This window comes from Ruditapes philippinarum, unplaced genomic scaffold, assembly GCF_026571515.1.
Source record: "Ruditapes philippinarum isolate M1 unplaced genomic scaffold, ASM2657151v2 ctg1010_1_1_1_1, whole genome shotgun sequence".
NCBI lineage: Eukaryota > Metazoa > Mollusca > Bivalvia > Venerida > Veneridae > Ruditapes > Ruditapes philippinarum.
In genome coordinates, this window is record NW_026852812.1 from 69,029 (window position 1) to 84,327 (window position 15,299).

At 34.1% G+C, this 15,299-nt stretch overlaps 1 protein-coding gene across 1 annotated transcript in view; it reads left to right on the forward strand.

Moving 5' to 3' along the window:
* The window catches only part of LOC132725199 (TATA box-binding protein-associated factor RNA polymerase I subunit B-like), a 64,134-nt gene that overhangs the window by 26,474 nt on the left and 22,361 nt on the right, over window positions 1-15,299 (forward strand). The window contains exons 5-6 of the mRNA XM_060710287.1: window positions 170-334; window positions 5,037-5,149. Of these exons, the coding sequence (XP_060566270.1) occupies window positions 170-334; window positions 5,037-5,149 (278 nt within the window). The remainder of the gene's footprint in view (window positions 1-169; window positions 335-5,036; window positions 5,150-15,299) is intronic.

The following is a 15,299-nucleotide window of genomic DNA, read 5'->3' on the forward strand; positions in this document are numbered from 1 at the left end:
ATACTAAATGACACCTTTAAAACTAAAAATGAACAATTATTTTAATTGATTTTCCAGTTCATAATCTTTGCCTAATTTCATATTAATGAAAACATTCAAAATTCTAAGAACTCTAGAATTTTCTGTGAGTCCTTTTTTTCAGTGTGTATACTAATTGTTTTCTAAATAGGAAAAAGACCAGACCATTGTAGCTCTCCAAAATGAAGAGTTTTATGAGGGAGATAATCCACTCAGTGAAAGTGGGGAAACAGAGAGAGTATCTAGGGGAGATGATTCAGACAGCAGTGAAGTGGAATTGGAGGAGGATGAAGAGGAAAAGTGGGGAAGATATCGGGTATTATTTGAAATTATTATTTTGGCAGGAAGTTTAATAACATAGCCTGTAAACATACTGTTGATCATTTGCAGACAACTTTTGTAGGAATGGCCGGAAACTCACCTTGTTACCATGACAACTTCATTATAACTTTGTCATATAGATACCAGTAACAAGTTGTTAAGATTCTGACTCATAAATTTTGCTGTTTACTCATATTTCTAAAGAGTTGAAAGAAATCATGCTTTTGTTATTAACATCTTTTCTGTTTATACAACTTTTTCCTTTGCCCCTGACAGTTTTACTGGTGTTGGTAGTTTTATTGATAACCAATGTCCCTGAGTTCAAAAATGACAAGAGCTTCAATATTTAATATGTAGCATGAGCTCTATTAAATGTATTTTAGTCATGCCCCTTAGATTCAGATATGAAATATGCATTAAAATAGATTTAAAGCAGCATGCCTCAAGATTCATGCTAATTTTCTTGAAAATGTTGAAATGGATCTAAAAGTAAAATATTGTGTAATGAACAAAGTAAATAATTTACATATTGGAAACTGTACTTACAATACTCATAAATTACAGAAAGAGGTCAAGATATGCAAAAATAATCCTTACTGCAGGAGTCACACGGTAGATATTTGGTGATGAATACTGAAAAAAAAACAGTTGTTAATTGTATATAACATGTATAATCAACATCACTAATTCGGCTTCATCACTTATTTCATGGTAATAGTATATTTCCATGTGACAGGTGTTTTTCCTATTTTAGTCATAATCTTAAGCAATTAAATTTTAAGGCAAACAATTTTTTTTATCTACAAGTGTTGTAGTAAAATAGAGCAAGATTTTACTCAATTCTGACAAAAAAGTCTCAAAAACCTGTAAAATTTGTGTCTAACAAAAAGTGATTTTTAAGATGTTTTAGTTTGTAGAAATGATAAATTTTGGGTTGTTTTTTGGGGTGTGGTCAGCTATGCAGAAGCTTGTACGGACTACTCCTTAGAGAATAATTGTGTAATTTCATCCAAACTTTAAAAGAATGATAACAAAGTCTTGTTGTGCATTATGCAGGCATTTTGTGGTTAAATGTTTTCTGTCTGAATAATGGCCCTTTAATTATTGTTATTTCTAAAGTTTGTCCAAACTACTTCTTATACCACTAATGTAATTTCAGTGAAACTTTACTGGATTGATCAGTAGCTCATGTACATACACATATTACACAGGGTTTTCATACATGTGAACTTTTTTCAATGTTCAAGGGGGAGAAATTACACAGGGTTTTCATACATGAGAACTTTTTTCAATGTTCAAGGGGGAGAAATTACACAGGGTTTTCATACATGTGAACTTTTTTCAATGCTCAAGGGGGAGAAATTACACAGGGTTTTCATACATGTGAACTTTTTTCAATGTTCAAGGGGGAGAAATTACACAGGGTTTTCATACATGTGAACTTTTTTCAATGCTCAAGGGGGAGAAATTACACAGGGTTTTCATACATGTGAACTTTTTTCAATGCTCAAGGGGGAGAAATTACACAGGGTTTTCATACATGTGAACTTTTTTCAATGTTCAAGGGGGAGAAATTACACAGGGTTTTCATACATGTGAACTTTTTTCAATGCTCAAGGGGGGGGAAATTACACAGGGTTTTCATACATGTGAACTTTTTTCAATGTTCAAGGGGAGAAATTACACAGGGTTTTCATACATGTGAACTTTTTTCAATGTTCAAGGGGGAGAAATTACACAGGGTTTTCATACATGTGAACTTTTTTCAATGTTCAAGGGGGAGAAATTACACAGGGTTTTCATACATGTGAACTTTTTTCAATGTTCAAGGGGGAGAAATTACACAGGGTTTTCATACATGTGAACTTTTTTCAATGTTCAAGGGGGAGAAATTACACAGGGTTTTCATACATGTGAACTTTTTTCAATGTTCAAGGGGGAGAAATTACACAGGGTTTTCATACATGTGAACTTTTTTCAATGTTCAAGGGGGAGAAATTACACAGGGTTTTCATACATGTGAACTTTTTTCAATGTTCAAGAGGGAGAATTTACTTCAAAAAGAGGGAGATTTTTTAATTGCCAATAGACATAGTAGGAAATGTTGAAATGAAAAAGAGGGAGATTTCTATTTTTTTTATAACACCCCTTATTCTAAGAAAAATATTTAAAAATTTGACAGGAGGAAGAGGGAGTCTCCTGCTCAAATTGGGAGAGTTCACATGTATGGGTTTTACGCTTGAATGATATTTTGCCAAGTTATGGCCCTTTAATAAAAAAAAAGTGTTTTGGCCTGTTAATGATTTTTATATCTCCTGCTACACAGTATCTGCAATATGCCATTGACTATCATGAGGTGACACATGTGATCACTGATCGCTCTTGTTATTGTGCCAAATGACCCAAAAAACACTTTTAACTCAAATCATCTAAGAATTGCACTGAATCTACTAAATCACTAATGTGCACTTAAAATTTAGTTCTGAGTATATATTTCTTTATAATCCTTTGCAGATTTTCCCATTTTAAGTGTTTCACTTAAGAATGTAAGAATTTCACTATGTAAGAATTTCAAATTTTATGTTTTTAGCCTTTTCGATCTCAGTTGAGTTCCATTAATTGATTACATGTAATTCTATAATAATGATAATAATAATAACGACTTTATTATGCTCCCCGAAAAATTTCGGGAGAGTGTATAGTCGTCGGGTCGTCCGTCCGTCAGTCCGTACGTCCTGAATTCATGTCCATAACTTTGTTATTTGAAGTTGGATTTTAAAACTATTTCACAGAAATGATCACTATACTGAGACGATGTGTCGCACACAACATTTGGGTTGCTACATTGAAGGTCAAGGTCACAGCATGACCTTGCAGCAAAATCGTGTCCAGTCCATAACTAGGGTATTTGAAGTCGGATTTTAAAACTATTTCACAGAAATGATCACCATATTGAGATGATGTGTCGCACGCAATATTTGGGTCGTTATCTTGAAGGACAAGGTCACAGCATGACCTTGCAGCAAAATCGTGTCCAGTCCATAACTAGGGTATTTGAAGTCAGATTTTAAAACTATTTCACAGAAATGATCACCATATTGAGACAATGTGTCATGTGCAACATTTGGGTCGCTTCCTTGAAGGTCAAAGTCACAGCATGACCTTACAGCAAAATCGTGTCCGGCCCATAACTTCGTTATTTGAAATCGGATTTAACAACTATTTCACAGAAATTATCACCATATTGAGACAATGTGTCGTGCACAACATTTGGGATGTTTTTACACTTTGAACTTTGTCTGTGACATAACTCTAACACTACAAGAGGTATCCCTTCCTGTGTCCAAAACCTATTCGAGAAGCTTCACCCGGTTCAACCGGCTCTTGTTTAAAAGAGGGAACACAGTTAAGCAAGCCCAGTCTTCCCTATGAGCCTCTTTCATAATATACATGTACATATTACATACAGTTACAATGAATGTATAAACAACAAAATATGAACAGATATTATAAAACATACAAAAACAAAAGAAGAAAAATAAGTAAACAGTTTGCAACATGACATTAAATTCATCAGCAATTTGTGTGATTTGAAATTACATCACATCTTGAAGCATTTGATTCCCACCAGAAAACCACCACTTTAAATGATTATTTTTGAATGTTTTTAAGTTGGTGGAATTTCTTACATTTAAAGGTTGGGAGTTCTAAACCTTTGAGTCTGAATAAAGTGATATTCTGCAGAAATCAAGTCTAGGTTTTGGGATCGAAAGTAGTCTTTGATCATATGATCTTAGTTGTATATTTTTTGTGTTGATAATTCTAATTGCACTTACTTGTTTATTTGAATGGGGACAAAACTTAAAATAGCTGAAGATGTCAGTTAACTAATGAAACACCATCTGGTGTCAGCAAGACATTTTTCTTTCTAAATTTGATACTTCTATGTATCTTTTGACTTTTATGAGGGAAATATTTGTATGGATTGTTTTTGATACATTTCAAAGGTTACATGAAACACAGTTTCATACAAACTGTGAAAATGAAAAAAAGTGTTAGGCTTTTGTTTCAACATTGATTGAGTATATTCTTTTCTATAGCCTAGCCTTGTCTTTTATGTGAAAATGTCCATTGTCATAAAAAATTTCAGAATAAAAAAGTCATTATTATTGAGGCAGGACAAAATACACAAAGGGAGTGGTGACCTAGTTGTTAAGATGTCTGGCACTCAACCCAGGTTCAAGCCTTACTCGGATTACAACTGTTTTTCATATGACCAGCTTTTGGTTAGTTCCATGATGAGGGCTTGTTTTAAGATAGAATACATTACATTTTGAGATAGAATACAATTGATTTTAAGATAAAATATAGTTGATACAGTAGTTGTGCTCCCCAAAGGGTGAGCATATAGTCACCGCTTTGTCCATCGGTCCGATTTTTGTCCAGGACATAACTTTGAAACCAAAAGAGGTATCAACATGAAACTTTCTAGGTAGATAGATCTTATTAGGTAGATGTGCAGTGCAGAAGAACCATAACTTAATTTTCGAGTTATTGCCCTATGTTCCTTTTTACACTTTGAACTTTGTCTGAGACATAGCTCTGACCCATAAGAGGTATCAACAAGAAACTTTGAAGGTAGATAGATCCATCAAATTGCCGTGTTGACTTTATAAGTTATTATTTTATTTTTGTAGAAATCACTAAAGTATGACTCTGTACACAAAGTAAGAATGACCAGTACAATCAGTGTGTGTTATCTCGGATTGATGTATACCAACCCCATGACAACAGTGACTGATCTCATCAGGTAAAATATTCAAATACAAATGCATTTTCTTTCTTTTTATCTGCTCATTAAAAAAAATGTCATATGGTATTGCCCTTGGCATGCGGCATCAAGACTGACTTTTTGATAACCTTCACCTTCAAACAAAAGGTTAATAAGTTTCCATGAAATTTGCCAAAAAACTTTGTGTGTTGTAAGTTTATGTGAAGACCTCCCTTAGTATTGCTTTCCCCCTAGAGTCAAGGGTCACTGTTACTAAAATTAGAAAATTTTGTTTCCAGTTAGTAACTAGACTTTGGAATGAGATAATTCAATGACCTTGCTTGGGATTGCTTCTGAGCCCTCTGGTTCAAGGTCAAGGTCACTGTTACTAAAAATATAAATTTGGTTTTTGGTCAGAAACTAGAGTTTGGATTAAGATCATTCAATGAAAATAGGTATGTGGTAAACATATGTGAAGACTTCACTTGGGATTACTTATTTTCCCTAGGGTCAAGGTCACTGTTACTAAAAGTAGGAAAACAGTTTCTGCTCAATAACAAGAGTTAGGAATGAGATCATTCAATGTAACGTGGTGTATAACGTAGTGATGAGCCGATTAGCGGGTATAATCTATTACCTTCTAGAAAAGTCCAACCGATTCCGATAATCGATTGTGTTTTCTCAGAATCGATCATGGGTATGAATACAGTATAGTCGAATCTTTAGAAATTTCCTATCCAGGGCCATCCATAAAAAATTGTTTGTTTGTAGTGCTCCGACCGACCCATGAAAATTGCCCCGACTCAAAAAATTTTTTACACCTTCGAGGATTTTTTTTTTTTAAACCATCATGCACCCATTCTATTAAAAAAAGAACTTTCTCCAATAACTTTTCAGACAAATTTTGAACTGAGAAGTAGAAGAGTAAAGAATGTTATCCCAAAACCAAAATAAACACACGCTTTCCAAAATTTGACCCCGAACATAGGCGATTTCACATCGCCAGAAACCCTAAAATTTCGCAAAGGGCATAAAAATCCTCAGTTTCCAAGCCAAACATGTGAATGAATTGTTCTTTAGTTATTTAACCAACATTAAATCTTATAAAAGTCAATCCCCTTTTGAAGATATTAGCATCCCCTTTTGAAGATATTTGCTAAAATAATTGCCGATCGGATGAATCTCTTACACACTGTGTGAAGCTGTACACTTACAAACTTGCTTGCATGATTTCAGTCGGCCATTTTCCCTAGCCATGTAAGATAACTCCCTGTTTCCCTGTCTAAAATTCCACCAAATTATTCCCCTTTCAAATGAACTCAAAGAAGGGACATTTTAAAAAGACTTTGTATTTATTTATTCGATTTTTTGTTCAGAAACGGACAATTTTTTCTTTACCTTTGTTTAATTTGCTTTCTATCTATATATGGTTCCTATGGTAAACATATGAGTTTTGATGGTAAACAAATGAATTTTCTGAACCGAAAGTAATCTAACACACAGCGTTGCTGTCATCACATGTAAACAATACATTAAATCGGTAAGAATATTGAGATATTTGTTTGACTATCAGTTTCAAATGGAAAATACTAATATGGAAAACAGCTATGTGTAGTTTATGTGTATTGTTTTAATGTGTTTGTCTGATTTAGTTGTAAAAGCCATGTACACTTAGTGTCGCTTCATAGCAACCGAGTTTAAACGTGAGCGGTAACTGAACGAGATATGGCAAAGCGCATGCTCGTGCACTGACTTCCGCTCTATCGAAATACTGCATATACATATAGCGAAAGTTCGTAAGTGCTGTACTCGATTTTCCTACTCATTTCACTAAACGCTGCCTATATATACATACAGTATATGGAAATGATACCCTCATGATGGTATTTTTACAAATATAAAGTTTTGTTCTTTAGACTTTAGAGTGAACATATTTAACCAGAATAAAATTTGATTTATTTTTGGTATAAAAGTGAAAAAACGATTGCAACCTTGCTTCAAAGATAATATACATACATCAATGAATGTGAAAATGGACTACCCTCCGTAACCATAGGCCACCATTGTATACATATATTTTTACACAAAATAATACCAGAAGAACTTTATTGTTGACATAAATTAATTTAAATCATTTTTCCATTCATGATTGTCATAAAATGAGGTTGCACTAAAACTTGTTGAAAAATACAAGTTATGTGATAAAATTTTCGCAGGAAAATCGCTGGATGGGTCTTTTTCTGATACTTTTAAATAAGTTATACCTGTGTTTTCTTCATAAGAATGATAATTATTCATAAATTTTACCTTTTCCTAAATTGTACTTTAATAGCCACATTTTTAGCTCAATTTTTTTTTTTTTTGAAAAAAAAAAGTAGAGGTATTGTTATAGTCCCAGCGCCGTTGCCGTAGCCGTTGCCGTCTGCAAACTTGTACCTGGATCATAAATTTTTTATTTCTTGATGTATTGTCTTCATACTTGGCCACAACAACCCTTGGGACAAGACCTTTCAGTAGACCACACTAACCTTGACCTTCATCCATAAATGACCTTGACCTTCAAGGTTAAAAGTCCAAATTTTGCTTGTTCATGCTGTTATTGGCTGTAACTTTGTTATTTTTGAATGGATTGTCTTCAAACTCGAACATAATATTCTTCAAGGATATCCCTTAAAATAACCAGACAGACCTTGACCTTCTCTCATAAATGACCTTGACTTTGAAGGTCAAATTATTGAAATATTCATTTTTTTGGCTATTATTGGCTGTAACTTTGTTATTAGTCCCCTACCAGTTTAACCGGAGGGGACTTTAGGTTTAGTCCGTCCGTCTGTCCGTCCGTCTGTCTGTCAGTCCGTCCACAAAACTTGATCCCGCAATAACGCAAAAAGTACTAAAAATATTTTTATGAAACTTGATATATGGACAGATGGCAGTATGGAGATTATGCACGTCTTTTTCTTTTGTTCCTATGTTGAAAATTCTGGTTGCTATGGCAACTAAATAGTTTGAAAATATGGCAAATTTAACACATAAACTGAATCCAGTGATAACTCAAAAAGTACTGAAAATATTTTTATGAAACTTGAAATATGGGTAGATGGCAGTCTGGAGATTATGCACATCTTTTTCTTTTCTTCCTTTGTTGAAAATTCTGGTTGCTATGGCAACAAATAGCCTGAATTTCAAGATTTCTGATTTAAATTTTTCAGTTTTTTCACTATACGTTCTTTATTTCTTAAGGTGTTTACTTCAAACTTTAAATATAAGTTTCTGGTCATCAACCACATCATAATTATGTGACAAGGTTTACAACTCTAGCACAAAAATTATCAGTATTACCTCCCTTGAACTTAGAATTTTATGGAAAAAATTTAATGTTGTCTTTTTTAAAATGTCTTTTTTTAAATAACTTCTTTAGTTCCTAATGTATCTACTTCAAACTTCATATATATGTTTCTTATTATCACTCAACATTTTTGAGAAGGTTAGATACTCTAGCAAGACTATTTCCAGAATTATGTCCCCCTTGAACTTAGATTTCTTTCGAGAAATTGGTATTTTTTACTCCAACTTCTTCATTCCTTATAGGATTTACTTTAAAATCCCACATTGTAATAATATGACAAGGTTGTATAAACTTAATTTCCTTACTAGGCAGGGAAACTTAACACATTACTGTGATATAGACAAACTTATAACTCAAAAGATTTAAGTTCATTCATGTCATTCATTCACTGGTAAAATTGAATGGCCAATGGCCCATCAGAATGTTGCTGGGGTTCTAACCGGTAGGGGACTTATGAATTGCTTGCAATACTATGATAATTGCTTGTTTTTGAATGGATTGTCTTGAAACTTGAACAAAATAATCTTCAAGGATATCCCTTAAAAATAACCAGACAGACCTTGACCGTCACTCATAAATGATCTTGACTTTGAAGGTCAAACTATTGAAATATTCATTTTTTTGGCTATTATTGGCTGTAACTTTGTTATTTTTGAATGGATTGTGTTGAAACTTGAACATAATAATCTTCAAGGATAACTCTTAAAAATAACCCAACAAACCTTGACCTTCACTCATTAATGGCATTGTCTTTGAAGGTCAAATTATTGAAATTTTCATTGTTTTGGCTGTAACTTTGCTATTATTGAAGGGATCAACTTCATATTATAACAGCCCATTCTTAAGTGTTAATCAAACCCAAATTTGCTTGGGCTCTTTAATGACCTTGACCTTGAAGGTTAATCATCATCATCAACAACAACAACAACAACATTGCGTGTTACTAATTTAGAATTGCGTGTTACTATTTTTAGAATTGTGTGTTACTATTTTTAGAATTGTTACTATTTTTAGAATTGCCTGTTACTATTTTTAGAATTGCGTGTTACTATTTTTAGAATTTCGTGTTACTATTTTTAGAATTGCATGTTACTATTTTTAGAATTGCGTGTTACTATTTTTAGCTCGACTATTCGTAGAATAATCGAGCTAATGCAGTCACCAATTTGTCGGCGTCGGCGTCCCTGTGGTTAAGTTTTTGTATGTAAGCTGGTATCTCCATAACTACTGAAGGGAATGGATTGAAACTTCACACACTTGTTCTCTGTGATTATCTAAGATGATTGGCACAAGTCCCATAACTCTGATTTGCTTTTCTTCATAATTATGCCCCTTTTTCGACTTAGAAATTCGTGGTTAAGTTTTTGTATGTAAGCTGGTATCTCCATAACTACTGAAGGGAATGGATTGAAACTTCACACACTTGTTCTCTGTGATTATCTAAGATGATTGGCACAAGTCCCATAACTCTGATTTGCTTTTTTACATAATTATGCCCCTTTTCGACTTAGAAATTTGTGGTTAAGTTTTTGTATGTAAGCTGGTATCTCCATAACTACTGAAGGGAATGGATTGAAACTTCACACACTTGTTCTCTGTGATTATCTTAGATGATTGGTACAAGTTCCATAACTCTGATTTGCTTTTTTACATAATTATGTCCCTTTTTCGACTTAGAAATTCTTGGTTAAGTTTTTGCGTGTAAGCTGGTATGTCCATATTAACTACTGATGGGAATGGATTGAAACTTCACACACTTGTTCTCTGTGATTATCTAAGATGATTGGTACAAGTCCCATAACTCTAAATTGCTTTTTTACATAATTATGCCCCTTTTTCGACTTAGAAATTCTTGGTTAAGTTTTTGCGTGTAAGCTGGTATCTCCATAACTACTGAAGGGAATGGATTGAAACTTCACACACTTGTTCTCTGTGATTATCTAAGATGATTGGCACAAGTCCCATAACTCTGATTTGCTTTTTTACATAAAAATGCCCCTTTTTCGACTTAGAAATTCTTGGATAAGTTTTTGTATGTAAGCTGGTATCTCCATAACTACTGAAGGGAATGGATTGAAACTTCAAACACTTGTTCTCTGTGATTATCTAAGATGATTGGCACAAGTTCCATAACTCTGATTTGCTTTTTTACATAATTATGCCCCTTTTTCGACTAAGAAATTCGTGGTTAAGTTTTTGTATGTAAGCTGGTATCTCCATAACTACTGAAGGGAATGGATTGAAACTTCACACATTTGTTCTCTGTGATTATCTTAGATGATTGGCACAAGTCCCATAACTCTGATTTGCTTTTTTACATAATTATGCCCCTTTTTCGACTTAGAAATTCTTGCTTAAGTTTTTGCGTGTAAGCTGGTATCTCCATAACTACTGAAGGGAATGGATTGAAACTTCACACACTTGTTCTCTGTGATTATCTAAGATGATTGGCACAAGTCCCATAACTCTGATTTGCTTTTTTACATAAAAATGCCCCTTTTTCGACTTAGAAATTCTTGGATAAGTTTTTGTATGTAAGCTGGTATCTCCATAACTACTGAAGGGAATGGATTGAAACTTCACACACTTGTTCTCTGTGATTTATAATCTAAGATGATTGGCACAAGTCCCATAACTCTGATTTGCTTTTTTGCATAATTATGCCCCTTTTTTATCCTAGAAATTCTTGGTTAAGTTTTTGCGTGTAAGCTGGTATCTCCATAACTACTGAAGGGAATGGATTGAAACTTCACACACTTGGTCTCTGTGATTATTTAAGATGATTGGCACAAGTCCCATAACTCTGATTTACTTTTTCGCATAATTATTCCCCTTTTTCGATTCATAAATTTGTGGTTAAATTTTTGTATGTAAGCTGGTATCTCCATAACTACTGAAGGGAATGGATTGAAACTTCACACACTTGTTCTCTGTGATTGTATTGAAACTTGAAGGGTTTGTACCTTTTCGTACAATTTTATGTATTCATATAGGTAAGCATTATTATACTGAATGAAACACCCTTGTGACAAATTTTCGAATAGTCGAGCGTTACTGTCCTCCGACAGTTCTTGTTAGAATTGCGTGTTTCTATTTTTAGAATAGCGTGTTTCTATTTATAGAATTGCGTGTTTCTATTTTTAGAATTGCGTGTTTCTATTTTAAGAATTGTGTGTTTCTATTTTTAGAATTGCGTGCTGCTATTTATAAAATTGCATGCTGCTATTCATAGAATTGTGCTATTCATAGAATTGTGCTATTCATAGAATTGCGTGTTGCTAGTTATAGATTTGCGTGTTGCTATTCATAGAATTGTGCTATTTATAGAATTGCGTGTTGCTATTTATAGAATTGCATCTTTCTATTTATTGAATTGCGTGTTTCTATTCATAGAATTGCGTGTTTCTATTTATAGAATTGCTATTTCTACTCATGTGACAAGACAGACCAACTAAATTTATAAAAAGGAAACGTTAAGATATGTTCAAACCTTTCTATGTTTGCTTTTAGAAAAAGTAAAAAGTCGAGCGTTGCCCCCGCCGGGGGTGGCTCTTGGCAATCTTTGTTGCAAACAATTTTACAAATCATGCACTATTTATTTTTTTCTTTTGTTTTTGTTCTTTTTTTCATTCCTTGTAATTGTCCATTTATCTGACAGATACTATAACTATATTTCCTTTCGAACACCCAAATGGGTTTATCTAATTGTTGCCCAATGTTATTTTAATCCCACTTTCAAAACAAACTCCAGGCTCCATGACCTGTTGATGATTGTGAACAATTACACACTATACATGTACAGTACGCTCACCGCGGCTTTTGCCTTTTCCGCGATACCACCGCGGACGATTTTTTTCTACTGTGGACAAACGCGGTGGAGGTCCGCGATAAAAACAATCATTTCCCCCGCGATCCATGGGGTCTAGTTGTTTCCACCGCGGACCAAAATCCGACGATTGCAGTCATATTATCGTTAAAATCAGTCATTCGTGTTTTGCGGGGTAACGCGGGGGTAAGAATAAATAAATCTAAGAAAAGAAAAAGTAAACAAACAAAAAAACTTATATAAGTCTATGACCGTGGATATGCTTTTATTTTAACATGAAGAATAAGTAATTTATACGCAGTCCTTGCATTTTTAAAATAATTTTAATTGTTTATTTTCTCATCGCCAGAACCCACGGCAAACTATCCGTATATTCTGCTTTTTAATACCAATACCGGTATAAGGCCTGGGTTACTGAGGATGCCTTTTCTTTGATATAAAAGATATTTTTTTGGTTATGATACAGTTCTAATTTTAACAGTACATTTCTTACTACATCCCCATGTTTTTTTCATGTCTTGCAACAAAAATAACAGCACCCCAAATTTTTACAATTTACGATGAAATATTAGAATAGAGTTCAGGGGCGTAGCTAGGGCAATTTTAAATATACGTACAAATGTACATGCAGGAGGTAAAGGGGGCCACGTAGGCCCCCTTGCAGGTCCAGGGCAGAGCCCTGGTGGGGGTTCAGGGGGCAAAGCCCCCGAAAGCTCCGCGGGTTTAGTCATTTGAGGATGATTCGATTATACAATATCACGTGCATTTAATGTCACATAAATGTGGTTTTAATCCTAAAAAAAGGCAATTTTATTAGACTTAAGATTACACCCAGGGAGATACTAAACGCTGGATCTTTCTAACTTAAATGAGACTTGTAGAGGTAGGTGAAAATCTTGTTTTTCAACAAATCTGAGAATGTTATGCCAAGTAGAACATCTTTCTCGTTGTTTTGGATTTTTCCTTCACTATAAATTTCAACTGAAATTTTACTCGCCAATCTCAGAATGTAACACGCGTTGCATCAGATTTTTTTTCTTGTCGGTCACCATATTTTTAATTTTCTATATATAAAACAACTTAACGAAAAACAAACACTCAGATTAAAAGAAAATGAATAAGCCTTGCATGTATTAAATATGTACGAGTACATGTGTATTAACAACACATGGGTTATTTTTGGCCCTTGACGGTTCTTGTTGGTAAATAGGGATACTCATTTGTATAAAAAAAATATGTTTACACCTGTAACTGATTGAACGTTGAACGATCGGATTTACTGGAAAAATTCGGAAAATACCTGTTGAAATAACTTTTTTGGTAGCAAAACGGGCCCCGAACAGCTTGTCATTCTATTCACACGGACATAAATGCATTATTACGTTAACTTAAATAATCGGGGTCAGGGAAAAAATACAGGTTGCAATAAATTTTGACTAGCGGTACGGCCCCGGACGCTAGCTGTTGCAACTTCTGAAATTGACGTCCAAAAACATTCTGAAATGGAAAATAAAGGCAAATAAATTATTTTAGCAGACTCTAATATAAATTCTTAACTGTACTATTACATGTTTTTCATAAAGTTTACAAGTTCCATTAAAAACTAGTAAAATTCAATCCTTTTCACGATAAATACCACCGCGGTCCACGGAGATTGACCACTCCGTTCCCCCGCAATTAACCACAGTGTTCCGCTGGGGAAACGCTTACGGCTGTAGATTTATGTCCGCGGTGGTGAAAAATTTTCTGTCCGTGGGGACACGCGGACAATATTTGAGCAAATTTTCGTCCGCGATGAGTCACGTCTGCGGGGACACCCGGGTTTTGCAAAAGCCGCGCTGAGCGTACTGTACACAGCAGGTGGCGTAGATTTTTCTACACAATACACTGCCAAATATGGTAAGTACACACCACTGTGTGACAGATGTAATGCACATAAGGATCTATTATTATGCTGGCTAGTGAATGGAGTTAATTAACTAGGTTAATACAGTAGTGGCAAGATAATCTAAATTTTCAATGTACCCTAAAAATTTAACACAAAAAAATCAAAGCTAAAAAATTCTGCTGTTAGTCATTTTAATTTCAAATATTTATATTCCAACCAGATTAATATTATTTGCAGGATAAGTCCTTTTATTCAATAGTAAGGAGAAATGGATTTGCTACACTCCTCCCTTCTTTGTACATTTAGAATCTGACAATTAAGGGCCAGGAAAGGAAATCTTAGGTAGTCATCAAAGCATCAAAACATCTACTGTACGAGGGATGATCAAAAATTAACTGGACTTTGTAAATGGTTTTTTACCTGTTAAATGAATTTACATAAAAATACACGGAAAATAAATCGGAATGTATTCCCTGAATGATACAAAAAATATCAACAAGAAATATTAACAAAGAAAAAAGTTATGCAGTTATTGGCATGCACATGTAAAGCAATACGGCGCACGGTATAACTTTAAAATTGACGTTAACAACGTCACAAGCGTATTGTCCTTAATGGAGCAGCATTTTACTCATTCACGGAGTAGGCCAATACATGTTACAGTCATGTTATTGATGCGGCGGATCCTCTGCCTATATATATTTCTGTACAAATGGGTATCATATTGTATTGTAAAATAATGGATGATGATAAAGAGCTCATGTAATTACGCAAACTTCCGTTCTTTCCTTCTGTAACTTGATTGTTTAAAAAATTGCACATACAATAAACTATATTATGTATTACAAATAATGTAAAGTAATGTTGCTGAATGATAATGTATCATACATACGAAAAACAATAAGAGATTAATACAACTATGAACAAAATTGTCATTTTTTTTTAAATAGCATTTTTGTGTCGCCTCTACGGAGTAGTGGCGACATATAGGGATCACTTCTCTGTCGTCTGTCTGTCTGTCTGTCTGTCTGTCTGTCCGTCCGTCCGTCACAAAACTTGTCCGGACTACCCCTCATAAACTACTGGTGCAATTTCATCCAAACTTTACAGGAATGATCAGTATCAA